At 41.5% G+C, this 14,009-nt stretch overlaps 1 protein-coding gene across 1 annotated transcript in view; it reads left to right on the top strand.

Moving 5' to 3' along the window:
* The first annotated feature begins 2,504 nt into the window (after positions 1-2,504).
* TAFA4 (TAFA chemokine like family member 4) overlaps positions 2,505-14,009 on the top strand; it is a 122,398-nt gene continuing 110,893 nt past the window's right edge. The window contains exons 1-2 of the mRNA XM_059940603.1: positions 2,505-2,518; positions 7,747-7,862. Of these exons, the coding sequence (XP_059796586.1) occupies positions 2,505-2,518; positions 7,747-7,862 (130 nt within the window). The remainder of the gene's footprint in view (positions 2,519-7,746; positions 7,863-14,009) is intronic.

The following is a 14,009-nucleotide window of genomic DNA, read 5'->3' as shown; positions in this document are numbered from 1 at the left end:
ACATGTTTATGTATATATATGTATATATACATTCTTTTTTATATTCTTTTCCATTATGGCTTATCACAGGATATTGAATATACTTCTCTGTGCTATACAGTAGGACCTTGTTAGTTATCCATTAGATATATAATAGATAAATGAATGACTTTTAAAGCAAATGATAGAAAGGACTGTGCTATTGATGCGAAACAACGGAGAGGGAAGTAAAGTGACCGGAAGTCAATGCTTTTGGCGTAATGCACAAAATTACTGATGGTCTTGAACGTTTGAAGTTTGGAAGTGACAAGAAAGTGTTAATCCTTTTAAGCAAGTGCCTAGGGTACACTCTGGGAAAATCTGACTGAATGAGTTACTGCTCAGCCTAAAATTAAACTCTTGGCTTTTTGTCTGGCATACGAACTATTGGATCACATTTCTTTTCATGGATGGATACATTTTTTTTTTAATGAATTGAAAAAAGAATCCCCAGTGGTTCCCTTTGTGTGAAGAAAAAAAGGTAAATATTAGCTAGGAAAGGTCATTTTGGTTTCCAGTATGTGGGGAGTTCATTAGGATGGGTTCTGATAAATTATGCTGTGTACTTCTTTCCGATAACAGAAGGTCACATTGTGCCCTTGGGTGGACATCAGGACAAACATACTTAATAAAGTTGGAGCATCTGGGAGATGACTATTTTCCAGTGTTTTTTTTTTTTTTTTCAAATACCTTATATTTATACAGTTATTCAAAGCTACTTCCCTCTCATAGTGCTAATGACTCAAGGCCTCCTCTGTCTCTCCTGTAGCCCTGAAAGGATGGATCTCAAGTCTATCACCTAAAGTGGTCTCTAGACAAACATCTGTAATTACATTCCGGGGCATCCAAAGAAGAGAAGAATCTCAGTTGTGCTTGGTGGTGGATTTTTAATGGGTTCCACAGGATTCAATAGTAATTAGACTGTGTTGCAAGGATAATTTTTATGTCATATTTGCAACTTAAATATTTATTGTTGCCCATCGTTATTTCTATCTGATCTCCACCCCTGGGAGAGATGTGTTTAATTTAGCAACATTAAAAATGGGTAGTTTCGTGGGTTTTTTTTTTTTTTTTAATGAAAGGTTTCTCTCTTTTTTTTTTTTTAATTAATTTATTTATGTATTTATTTATTTATGGCTGTGTTGGGTCTTCGTTTCTGTGTGAGGGCTTTCTCTAGTTGTGGCAGGCGGGGGCCACTCTTCATCGCGGTGCGCGGGCCTCTCACTATCGCGGCCTCTCTTGTTGCGGAGCACAGGCTCCAGGCGCGCAGGCTCAGCAATTGTGGCTCACGGGCCTAGTTGCTCCGCGGCATGTGGGATCCTCCCAGACCAGGGCTCGAACCCGTGTCCCCTGCATTGGCAGGCAGATTCTCAACCGCTGCGCCACCAGGGAAGCCCTCGTGGGTTTTTTTTGTTTGTTTGTTTTTTCTTTTTCTTGAGATGTCTTTTGGTTTGGAGTCATCTGAGTCTTTCCTGAAAAATGTTTTCACTGAGTAGAAAAGTCCTTTCAGGTCTGTGCATTAAAGGACGGTGTTGAGCATCAACTATGGTATTAACAAGTTTTTCTGTATTTTGGTATGGTGTTTTATGTTGGAAAGATTTTTGCTTTCTGCCTCCCATCAACATTTTTCAAAAAGCATCCTTGAAAATTGTTTTTTTGTTTTTAATTTTTAATTGAAGTATAGTTGATTTACAATATTATGTGAGTTTCAGGTGTATAGCAAAGCGATTCAGTTATACATATATACATATCTATATATGTATATATATTTTTGTATATATATATTCTTTTTTAGATTCTTTTCCCCTACAGGTTATTACAGAATATTGAGCATAGTTCCCTGTGCTATACAGTAGGTCCTTGTTGGTTATTTTATGCATGGTAGTGTGTCTTGCAAATTGTTTAGCATCATCAGGTTTATATCACACAAACATAGGAACTCAGATCTTCATGCTGGCTTTTCCACTGCTCTGTGACGTTGGGCAAGTTGTAGAACTCTTGGGATTGGATTACCTCCAATTTCATTTTCATCCCATGGTTAACGAAATGAGAGTGAAATTTTGCATCATGAATGATTTAGACGCTCTTGTCAACTTGGGGATGCCTTTGCTCTGGAGGGAACTTCTACTTTAAAACTATATTATGTTAACTAATATGTGGCTAGTTAATAAGTGTGGAATTCTGTATCTTCCTCGCCTCCCCTCCGTCTATTAGGACACTTTACAAACGTGGATGTGTTTGGCTGTCTACCGCTTGCCTGAAAATGCAGGCGGCATTGTAAAAAACCCACAGTTTTGCTACTGGAAATCTGCATCATTTCAACATTAACATGCTAATGGCTTCCTGTCTTTTTTGTTTTTTCAAATAGGTCTTCCAAGCTAAGATAATTTTTTGGAACTGCATAATTGGTCCTAGCTACCAATGGGAATTTGGAGTCACTCTGAAATACATCCTGGAATAATTGTGTTTGACTGGAACCAAATCTTATGAAGTCTCCAAGGTAAAATGATTTTAACACATACCTAGAGATGATATCTTTACGAAGCATAAAGAATTTAGCCAAACTGAGTATCTTAGAGTTGATGATCCTTTATAAAAGCTTTCTTTTTACGTTGAATTTTTGGGAATTTGGGGAGTTTAAAAAATTTTAGCTCTCATCTTTGAAATTATTTCAGTTTGTAAAGCAGTGTTTCAGCTATTCAGCAGGGTAAATGGTGATATTTTTAAGGTAAACCAATTTTGCTTTACATTTGGGCAAAATTGTTCAATGTAGAAGAAATTGAGGTATCACAGTAGATGTAGTAGGTGAGAAATCCTTTTACTGGGGGAGGGGGTCCTAGATTATTGAATGAAATAAAGAATCACTGCTCAATAGCTGCCCCCTTATCCATAGGCATTTCTCTGGGGAATCATAGCTATTGTTAAGTAAATACTTGTTTTAGGCACTGGGAACTTGTAACTATTCACCCCGCACCGGTAGGTAGAATTGTCCATGAAGAAGAAGTTAGATCAGGAATGATCACCCGAGGTTTGGAACAGTGGCCCTTGAGACTTTTGATTTGGGGTTTGCTGTTGGGATCCAACCAGGAAAACAGAAACCATCCTGATAATGTGGAACAGAGGGAAGTGAATTCAGGGAGCTGGTTACACATGTGATGGGAGAGTCAGAGATGTCAAGCAGAAGATACAGAGGCAGCCCAGAGATCAGCAACAGCAGGAAGCTTCTGCCATCCTGAGACTGGTGGGACATAGGAAGGCAGTACTGCTGACCAGTGCTTAGGGGAAGGGACCTTCAGTGGGAGTTGGATCCACAGTGGGCCCTTCTCTTGGAAATGGACACTGTGGAGGAGAAATGGCCACTCCATAGAACCTACCAAGACAGAGAAGTGGTGGGGGGGGAGAAATACCCTGCCCTTTCCCTTCCACCCTCCAGGCTCCAGCCAGGGTCTCCTACTGGTTAAACCGAGCCAGGAGCCAGGCGATTCAGGTGGCTGGGAAATGCAATGTATAGGTGTCACCCAGGGGAAGGGGAAAGAATGGTTCTGAGGGCAAAACAGGCCCAGGCTGGCATAGAGTTTATATTTGAAACCTCTTCCCATGACATTTTAATGAGCATGGCACAGGCTTTTCTACCTCAGAGGATGAGTCTTCTCTTGAGGCCGATTCTCACAGCCCCACCAGGTAAATTATGCATATGCCCTGGGATCTTCCGTCTGAAGATGGACAGCAGTAGAGTGTGATGCACTGCCCAGAACCCCCTTTGGGAATGAAGGATTCATTCCCTCAACTGTTGGAAGTGTTGCGGAAGCTGGCCTACAGCTTCTTTGAATTGTCCTCAATTCAGAGCCTCCTTCTTGCTGGGGGACTCGCCCAACGATCCAGTGGTTAAGACTCCACGCTTCCAACGCAGGGGGCGCAGGTTCGATCCCTGGTCAGGGAACTAAGATCCCACATGCCACGTGGTGTGGCCAAAAACAAACAAACAAACAAAACAAAGAGCCTCCTTGCTGAAGATTTAAGATTTTCCCTTATGTCCAAGTATAAAGGCCTGGCCCCTCACTCCAACCTGGTACCGTGGAGAAGGGGTGTCTCAGCTTTGGAACTCTCCATAGGGTTATCTGAGGCCGTTTCCTCCTTCTGTCCTGCCTTCTTCTCGCCCCTCCCCTTCCACAGGTGATTCTCCCTAGGGCATCCTTTAAATAACCCCCTGCTCATCAATTTCCATCTCACAGTTGGCTTCCCAGGGTAACCAACCTTTGAGACTCAGATCATCTCAGACATACTCTCCAGATTTGGTAAACTCCATTCAGACAAGTTTAGGTGATGCAGTGACTGATAAACACATGGAAACTGAATTTCACTTATAGTTTAGGTGGGAGGGATTATAGCTCACCTGAAAGACCGAGTCTGAATTTAGAGACTCGAAATTGGGGGGGCCCTGTGGTTAGAGGGAGGGGAGCCAACCCACCAAGCAGGAAAAAGTGGAGGATAGAAAAGTTAAGAAGCCAGGAGGAGACCCGTTGTTTTAAACTGTTAAACTTGGCAGATTTGTTATACAGCAATAGAAAACTAGTACTCCATTCATCTGACTCCTTGAAATTTTGCTTTTTGGGCCACTAATTGCTACAAACTGGAAACCGGGGTACCTGATCCAGCTTGCAAATGTGTTTTGTTCAGTCTGCACTGTGTTTTTTTTTTTTTAATTTATTTTAAAATCTATTTATTTATTTATTTTTATTTTTGGCTGAGTTGGGTCTTCGTTGCTGCACGCGGGCTTTCTCTAGTTGCGGCGAGCAGGGGCTACTCTTCGTTGCGGTGCGTGGGCTTCTCATTGTGGTGGCTTGTCTTGTTGCAGAGCGCGGGCTCCAGGCACGCGGGCTTCAGTAGTTGTGGCACACGGGCTCAGTAGTTGTGGCTCGTGGACTCTAGAGCGTAGGCTCAGTAGCTGTGGCGCACAGGCTTAGTTGCTCCAAGGCATGTGAGATCTTCCCGGACCAGGGCTCGAACCCATGTCCCCTGCATTGGCAGGCAGATTCTCAACCACTGGTCCGCCAGGGAAGCTCTGCACTGTGTTTTTAAAACAAAGAAAATGGAATTACTTGCTGACATATAAAGTGTGTAGACTGCGTATCAGAAAACAGCTTTTCTTTAAAAGTCGTTCCTGGCATCACTTGGAGCAGCTGCTTCTAGACAGGTCTCTACACTCCCTACTGCTCACCAGTGCTTTTGACCCAGCCAGCCTACACATTTATTTGGAGATATTTGAATTTTTGATCCTTGAGTAAGAGGGATAAGCCTTTGTAACAATTAGATCAATAACTGATATTGGGGTTAACAACAGAAATTTTAAAACAGTATCGGTGAGATAGAGCACCTCATTCAAAAATTCAGCAAATATGGAATTCTGAACCTCCATGCTTTCCCTGTTAGTAATAAATTAATAATCAATTTCCTGAAGTGAAAATATAATTAAATAATAGCACCTCAAGCTCACATAGGCTTACGTGTATATTCTTTGCCACCTTTCAAACTGATCCTAGGGTTTCTACTTACCATGTGTGTGTGCCGAGGTGGGGGAGATAGAAGACATGCTTTGTAAAATTAAGGCATGTGCAGGCCCTTCAAAGCAAAGAGACCCTATGCTTCCATGTCAGTTTAAAATTTTCAGGGTTTCCAAGGCAAGGGGCAAAAAGATGTCAAGCTTTGAGCCCCTTTTAACACCGTGCTCTTCAAAGATAGTCTTAGAATCTTGTCTTACTGCGGTTGCTTCAAAGGCAGATTGAGTCTCAAATCAGGGAGCAATACGAGATCTTTCAACAAGATGGATTTGTTTAACTTGTGAGAGGCCACAGCCTACTTCCCAGAGTGTGATGTGGGCACCAGGTCCCCAAGACTGTGCCTTCCCTTGAGCATGGAATCACGGTTCTGGTCGAGGCACTGTGTAGCTGACAGCCATGGGGTGGCTAGACCCTTCCTTCCAGGATTTCCTCACAAGCTTTGCCTCTAGTGTTACCCAAACAGGGATCCATCCCCGTGGGCTATGTCTTTATCGTCTGCCCATGAGTGTTTATACATCTTGTGTACATGAAAAGGGGGTTCCTTTGATCCTCTTTGGTGGATCTTTTATCCTAAATACCATGAGACATGTACCAGGCAGAATCTAGTATCACTGGAGTTTCAAACGCCAAGAGCTCTGACTCTTGCTTGAAAAAGTTCATAAAAAAAAAAAAAAGCAAACATAAAGGTTAATCAAGTGCTATCTAATTTCCCTATAATATCAAGAAGGGCAGAAAGTTAGGGAGGGGGGTGGAATGCATACTGGCTATTTTCTTTTTACTTACTCTTTTTTGGGGGGAGGGGTTGTTTTAGAATAGACCACACAACTATATCTGTGAACTGAATTGTCTTTGAGCCACTGTTTGGGTATTGTCCATTCATAGGAGGTGAAGTTTATTTTCCCAGGTTTATTGAGATGCAATTGACACATAACACTGTGTATGTTTAAGGTGTACAATGTGTTGATTTAATATGTTTGTCAATTGCAAAATGATTCTCAGCATAGTATCAGCTACCACCTTCCTACTATCACATAGTTACCTTTTTTTTTTTTTTTTTGGTGGTGAGAACATTTTTCTTAGCAACATTCAAGTATATGATATAGTATTATTAACTATAATCACCATGCTATACATTAGATCCCCAAACTTGTTAATCATGTAACTGAAATATTTGACCTTTGACTAATATCTACCCATTTCCCTCACCCTCAACCCTTGGTAACCACCATGCTACTTAACCTGTTTCTCTGAGTTTGTCTTTTTTAGATTCCACATGTAAGTGAGATCATACAGTATTTGTCTTTATCTGACTTATTTCACTTAGCAATAATGCCCTCAAGGTCCATCTAAAATTTTGTATATGGCAAGATGTCCTTTTTTCTCATTGTTGAATAATATTGCATCATATCTATCTCACATCTTCTTTATCCATTTATCTGTTGATATCTATATGAAGTTGTTTCTATAGTCACCTTACTTGCTCATATTCCCATCAAACTTCGAAATTGGATTAATAAACTAGTCAGCCAGTCTTCTGGGCAGAGGGCATTAATAAACAGTCAGAGAAACCAAGGGAAATCTCTCGAGCTTGGTGTGAAAATTTCTGTGGTTTCTTTCAGATGAGGAAACCACATATCTTCTATTTGAATCCAGCTCTAAGTATGTCGTTTTTTAAATTTCATGCTATAAAATAGTATATAACCCCCATGTTCTATCAGGGCCACTCAGGCTACACTCTAGGGATTCATAAATAGACTTCTCACCGAGGCATGTAGCTGACTTGGAAAACTTTTACACAGGGAGATCAGCTCAGTGCTTTGTGACCACCTAGAGGGGTGGGATAGGAAGGGTGGGGGGGAGACGCAAGAGGGAGGGGATATGGGGATATACGTATGCATATAGCTAATTCACTTTGTTGTACAGCAGAAACTAACACAACAATGTAAAGCAATTATACTCCAATAAAGATGTTAAAAAAAAAAAAGGTATTTATTGAAAATTGAGTGAATGCACAGTGCAAATAAGGTTTGACTGGCCTTCAGTTTCCTTGTGGGGGAAGAAGTCCACCGTTGAGCATCTTCCACTGCTTTCCCCACCTTCTCAGGATGGTGTTTGCTGAAAAGCCTTGTGTCACTCAGCCCTCACTAACTGCGTCCTGCTTTCTTTCCAGGATGAGAGTCTGTGCTAGGTCGGTCTTGCTGTCTCATTGGCTCTTTCTGGCCTATGTGTTAATGGTGTGCTGTAAGCTGATGTCTGCCTCCAGCCAGCACCTCCGGGGACACACAGGTAAGCTCTTTAAGCTCGTCACGCGCCACTGAGATCAATTAATAAAACCCTTTCAAACACCAAAGCCCACATTTTATTTTATTATTTTTTTAATTTTTAAATTAAATTAAATTTATTTATTTTTGGTTGTGTTGGGTGTTCGTTGCTGTGTGCGGGCTTTCTCTAGTTGCAGTGAGCAGGGGCTACTCTTTGTTGTGGTGCACGGGCTTTTCATTGCGATGGCTTCTCTTGTGGCAGAGCACGGCCTCTAGACACACGGGCTTCAGTAGTTGTGGCCCGTGGGCTCAATAGTTGTGGCTCGCAGGCTCTAGAGCTCAGGCTCAGTAGTTGTGGCGCACAGGCTTAGTCGCTCTGCGGCATGTGGGATCTTCCTGGACCAGGGCTCGAACCTGTGTCACCTGCATGGCAGGCGGATTCTTAACCACTGCACCACCAGGGAAGTCCTAGGCTTAAGTTTTTAAACTCTCTCATGACTCAGTTGTCCTTAAGCAACAGTTTCAAGAAGACAAGAAAGTTAATGATTGAAATTTTAATGAATCAGCATAAAATCAATACCATTTGGCTGCTGTGAAAGTGCCCAGGGCTGCTTGGTTATTGTGCTGTGTATATTTTGATGAGCTTGCCCTCAAGGATAGAGCATTTGAAGTCATCAGTCTTATCTGTTTGATACACATCTCTTTTCTTGGGTGCAGGTAGAGAGTCAGGCTAGTAAAGAAGCAAAGCATTTCGGGGTGGGGGGTTATCACCAGCACATTTCCAGATTTCAGAGAGATTATGATGAAAAATGATGAAACTTGGAGGAAACAGGGGACATGACTGAACCTTCAGTTTTTCTTTCTTTTCAATATTCATTTATTAAAAGGCATTATACTTTGATTTTTTTTCTTCCAGGTTAGATTACTTATTTTTATCACCCCTCCACACCCAAGGTATATACACTGGTAGTCTTTTTTTTTTTTTCTTCTTTTTAAAAAATTTTTATTGGAATATAGTTGATTTACAATGTTGTGTTAGTTTCAGGTGTACAGCAAAGTGAATCTGTTATACATATACATATATCCATTCTTTTTTTAGATTCTTTTCCCATACAGGCCATTACAGAGTATTGGGTAGAGTTCCCTGTGCTATACAGCAGGTTATTGTTAGTTACCTATTTTTTATTAGTTATCTGTTTTATATATATTAGTGTATATATGTCAATCCCAATCTCCCAATTTATCCCACCAGCTCCCCACCCCCTGACATTGGTAGTCTTTATGTGAACCTTCACTTTTAAATCTTTGTGGCAATCCTCATTTCATACCATAACCCTTTACGTTTGGACAACGTGGAACAGTAGGGATAAATCTAAATTAAGATTAGAATTGTGTACACAAGAGATGCAGTGTCTTCCATATAAGCAAAGACTCTCCTGCAACAGGGAGGGTGAGAAGTCTTGGCAGGTTTTGCTCAAGAAATGAAATTTTCATCCTAGAATTTCTAGGTGATTTTATTTGGATTCTCAGCCCATTTTTGGTTTCTCTTTGACTTTTAGAGGATTCTTCCTGCTTTCGTTTTTGGAATTTAAGTCCTTCTCACCCCTTATCTTAACAACCATCAAAGCAATCAGGACTGGTTCCTGCCCACAAGGGGCTCTGTTCTCTCACTGGGGCTGCAAGCTGCATGAAGAACCATCTTCACAGAAGTACAGAAGTACAGACATGCCTCGTTTTATTGAAGTACAGGCATGCCTCATTTTATTGCACTTAGCTTCTTTCTTACACTTTGCAGACTTTGCATATTTTACAAATCCAGCGTCTTTTGGTGCCATTTTTCCAACAGCGTTTGCTCACTTCATGTCTCTGTGTCACATTTTGGTGATCTTTGCAATATTTCAAACTTTTCCATTTTTACTCTATTCGTTGTGGTGATCTGTGATCCGTGATCTTTGATGTGACCCTTGCAAAAATATTATGGCTCGTTGAAGTTTCAGATGATGGGTAGCATTTACAGCTATGAAGTATTTTAAAATTAAGGTATGTGTATTGTTTTTTCAGACATAATCCTATTGCATACTTAATTGACTACAGTATGGTATAAACATAACTTTTATATGCACTAGAAAACCAAAAAATTCACATCTTGCTTTATTGCGATATTCACTTTATTGCGCGGGTCTGGAATCAAATTGGCAAAATCCCTGAGGCCTGCCTGTACCCTTTGCATAACCGCAGATGAGGGCTCCTGAATCCTACTGTGAAGTCTTATTCCCTCGCGGGTTTCTTAAGCTGTGTCCTTGATGCCTGGAATGTAATGGGTGCTAAATGAATATTTATTAATAGGCTGATTTTGCCCATTTGTCACCCTGTGATCAATTACGTAGTTTTCTCCTGGTGGTAAAAATTCCAGAAAATAATAGGCAGGTGTGAAAAGATAGGCTTTTAACTTTTTGTTGACTATTAGGGTTCTCCAGAGAAACAGAACCAACACAACCAATTTATTATTGATATAAGATATTGGCTCACACAGCTATGGAGGTTGAGAAGTCTCATGACCTGCAGTCTGCAAGCTGGAGACCCAGGAAAACCAATGATGTGGTTCAAAGGCCTGAGAGCCACAGAGGCAATGGTGTAGATTCCAGCCTGAGTCTGAAGGCCTGAGGTCCAGGAGCACAGAGGACAAGGAGATGGTCAATGTCCCAGCTCAACAATCAGGCAAAGAACAAATTCAACCTTCTTCTGCTTTTCTGTTCTATTCAGGTCCTCAAGGGATTGGATGAGGCTCACCCACAATGGGGAGGGCCATTGGCTTCACTCAGCCCCCAGCTCAAATGCTAACCTCTTCCAGAAACACCTTCACAGACACATACAGAAATAATGTTTAAGCAGATATCTGGGTGTCCCCTGGCCCAGTCACATTGTTAATTTCATATAGCCTTCTGGGTATTGTTTTATATAGTCATCTATATTTTGTATATTTTCTATACTATTTTAGATTTTATGTATCCACACACCTATCCTTCTAGAAAAAGGCATGTATATACCAGTATGTGTGTATGCACAGATGTCTCTTTGTGCACCCTGTTTTGTACCTTGATTTTTTTCCCCATTTAACAGTAAAGTTTAGAGGTCTTTTCATGTGAGTGCGTGCAGACCTATATCACTCTCTGTAACATTGCATAGTCATCTATTGTATGGATGTGCCGTAAGTTATTTGATCACTCCCAATTTTGGTGGACATATAGCTTGTTACCATATTTGTACAAATATATATGTCCTGACTTCAGATGAATTCCTAATATTGAAATTGCTGAATTAAAGTGCATGTAAATGTATGGGAGTAGGCTAATTTCTGTGACACATAGACCAAGTAAATATACATAATGGCTTAAATAAAAGAAATTGTATTTCTTGCTCGTGAGTGCTGGGTGGGTAATATGTCAGCTGGATGTTCTCCTCTACTGTGGTCTTTTTGGAACCACAGTGGATTGGAGTTCTACTGTTTTCAGCCCATGGCCTTAAAGGTTGTTCTAGAGTGGTCTTCATTCCAGCCAGCTGGAAGGGAAATGGGCATGGGGGATACACCTGGGAGGTGTTGATGAACGGGGTTAGATGCTGACTGCATCCCTTGAATTGTCCTGCCATTGGCTGCAGCTGAGGCCCACGGCCACGCCTTACTGCCAGCGCTGCTGGGAAACATACCCTAGCTGTGGGCCCACGTCAAAGAGGAGACAATGATTTTTGGTGAGTATCCTGCAGCCTTTGACACAACGCATTAAGGGTTTAATAGTGCAAAGTGCCCTCCAAAACTTCTGGACTTAGTTATACTTACACCAGCAGTAATAGTATGATAACTCCCGTTTTCCCAGACCCTCATCAACTCTGGGTGCTATCAGGTCTTACTGTTTTGCAAATGTGGTAATGAAAACTGCTGTCGGATTGTCTTGTCTTGCAACTCTTTTTGACTAAGGACTCAGCGTGCTGGGGGACTATTTGTATTTGTTCTTCTTTGCACTATCTTATCCTTTATCCGTTTTTGTCTTGGCTCTATTGATTGTTTACTTGTCGATTTGTGAAAGCTCTTTGAAAATTGAGGACACCCGAGTACTTTGACCATCAATCCTTGTTTCTTCCTGCTTTTGCTTTGCCCACTACTCCCGTTCTAGCAAGGCTGTGTATTCCAGCAGGCTGTGTGAGTGAATGTGTGTGTGTGTGTGTGTGTGTGTGTGTGTGTGTGTGAGAGGGAGGGGGAGAAAGAGAGAGAGAGAGAGAGAGAGAGAGAGAGAGAGAGAGAGAGATGGACAGAGAGGGAAATGGCGGTGGGAGGGAGGTGTTGTACATTTCTCTGATGACCTTGCAGTGGCCACGTGGAGTTTCTTCCCGGAATTGCGCTCAGCTGGTGACAAAGTCAAGGGTCAGACCTGAGAAACTCTGGTCAGATTTTTGGGTGTATCTGAAACAGCCTGAGAGCGGGAGCAAGTTGCAGAGAGTTAACCGAAGAAGCCTCTGTGCAGTGTCCAGAAGGACCCCTGACACCGTCCCAAGAGCTTTGTGGTTCATGCTGGCCAGTTAAGGAACTGTGTCCCTAGGAAACCCTAGTTGGAAGCTTTTTGGATGCTTTTAATGGTTCAGATTAGGAGAGTGGCTTGTTGATGGTTGTGTATGAACAAGGAGATATTTTACAATCCTATCTCCACCCATACCTCTACGACAGAGAGGGAGGGGAAGAATGTGGGACGCCACCCCTAATTTGGGCAGATCGGATGGGGTATTGTTAGGTGTGGACCGAAGTTTCATTTTAGTTCAAGTGTAAAAAACAAAAACACACCTAATTTTCACAGGATTGGTGGTAGGAATCCTTCTTTAAGGCAAATGGCATTGATAATCTTTCACAAGAGTCCAGAGGTAGTATTTTTAAGGAATTAGAAAACACAAAAGGCCACTTTGTTGCTTTTAAAATTCTACCTGACATAATAATTGAGTAGGAGACATGGGCTTCTGTAGCCCCAATCTGTAGGAAAGGTGTGAGGGCCATTTGGTAGGTTAGCTTCTTTTAAAAGGAAGCCAGAGTTAACTCTATTATTTCTTCAATTAGCAATTTGTCCTTTTGTTCCCTGTCTCGCCCCTCCCCACCCCCGTATGTAACATTTCCCCACAAGAAGGCAGCAAATGTAATACAGTGGAAAGATGCAGATAGGTTCAGAAACTTGAGAGTCATTTGAAATTAATTGGCTGGTTACATGATGAGTTTGGGACACAAAACACCCTACATCCTGGAGATTTATCCCTGGGAATATTTGGACACTTCAAAAATTAAAATTTTCCCCTTTGAAAACAGAAGCATAGCTACTTTTCTGTTATAGCTGAGAGAGTTGGGAACTGGGGTGCTGCTGGTTTACAAGTTCATTTTAATAGTTCCATTTCTCCAGAGAGCTTTAAGTATGACTGGTTCGGGGTGTTTTCATTCCAGCAGATGCCATGGTGCCTAGCTGCTATTTAATATACTCTGTTTTGGTGTAAAATCTCTTACTTAATATATTCTGTCTAAAGTATTAAGGGCCCAAGAAACTGGAGCACAACTGAGTTTGAGGCAGCAAAGCATAGGGGGTCTGGAGTCAAACATAACCCTGGTTATGCCACATCCCAGCTGTGTGACCTTATCCAGGTCACTTAACCTCTCTGAATTTGCTTCATTATCTATAAAAATGGAATGATGTACATGCCTACCTTATGGGGTTATTGGAATGATTAGCTAAGAAAGTAGGTGAAGGGATTAGTACATAGTAAACACTCAATAAATGGTAGCTATTTTCATATTTAGAGGCATCCAAAATGAAAAGGAGTCTGGAAATTTTCAAGGAATGATTGACGGCTTTGTATGTGTAGGGAGATGTGATCAGTGGCTTAAGGTTTGAAGCTTTATCGTGTACAAGAGAAAAAAGCTTGTTTTTCATTGTCCTAAAAGCTGACTATAATGAAGAGAATTTCTTTATGAAGACTGGGGTTTCAGCCCAACCTTAAGAAAAAAGAAATTTCTAACACACAAGGCTTCAAAAACTGAAAACAAAGTGACCCAGGGATGCTGAGAGCCCTTTTACCTGCTGGCCTTCAGCCAGATCTTCTGTAGAGGGGGCACCTCACTAACTGGGGGCTGGTGTCAAAAATTGTG

Source organism: Balaenoptera ricei, chromosome 11, assembly GCF_028023285.1.
Source record: "Balaenoptera ricei isolate mBalRic1 chromosome 11, mBalRic1.hap2, whole genome shotgun sequence".
Taxonomy (NCBI): domain Eukaryota; kingdom Metazoa; phylum Chordata; class Mammalia; order Artiodactyla; family Balaenopteridae; genus Balaenoptera; species Balaenoptera ricei.
The sequence above is the reverse complement of the archived record's forward strand: the minus strand, read 5'-3'. Positions and strand labels throughout refer to the sequence as shown.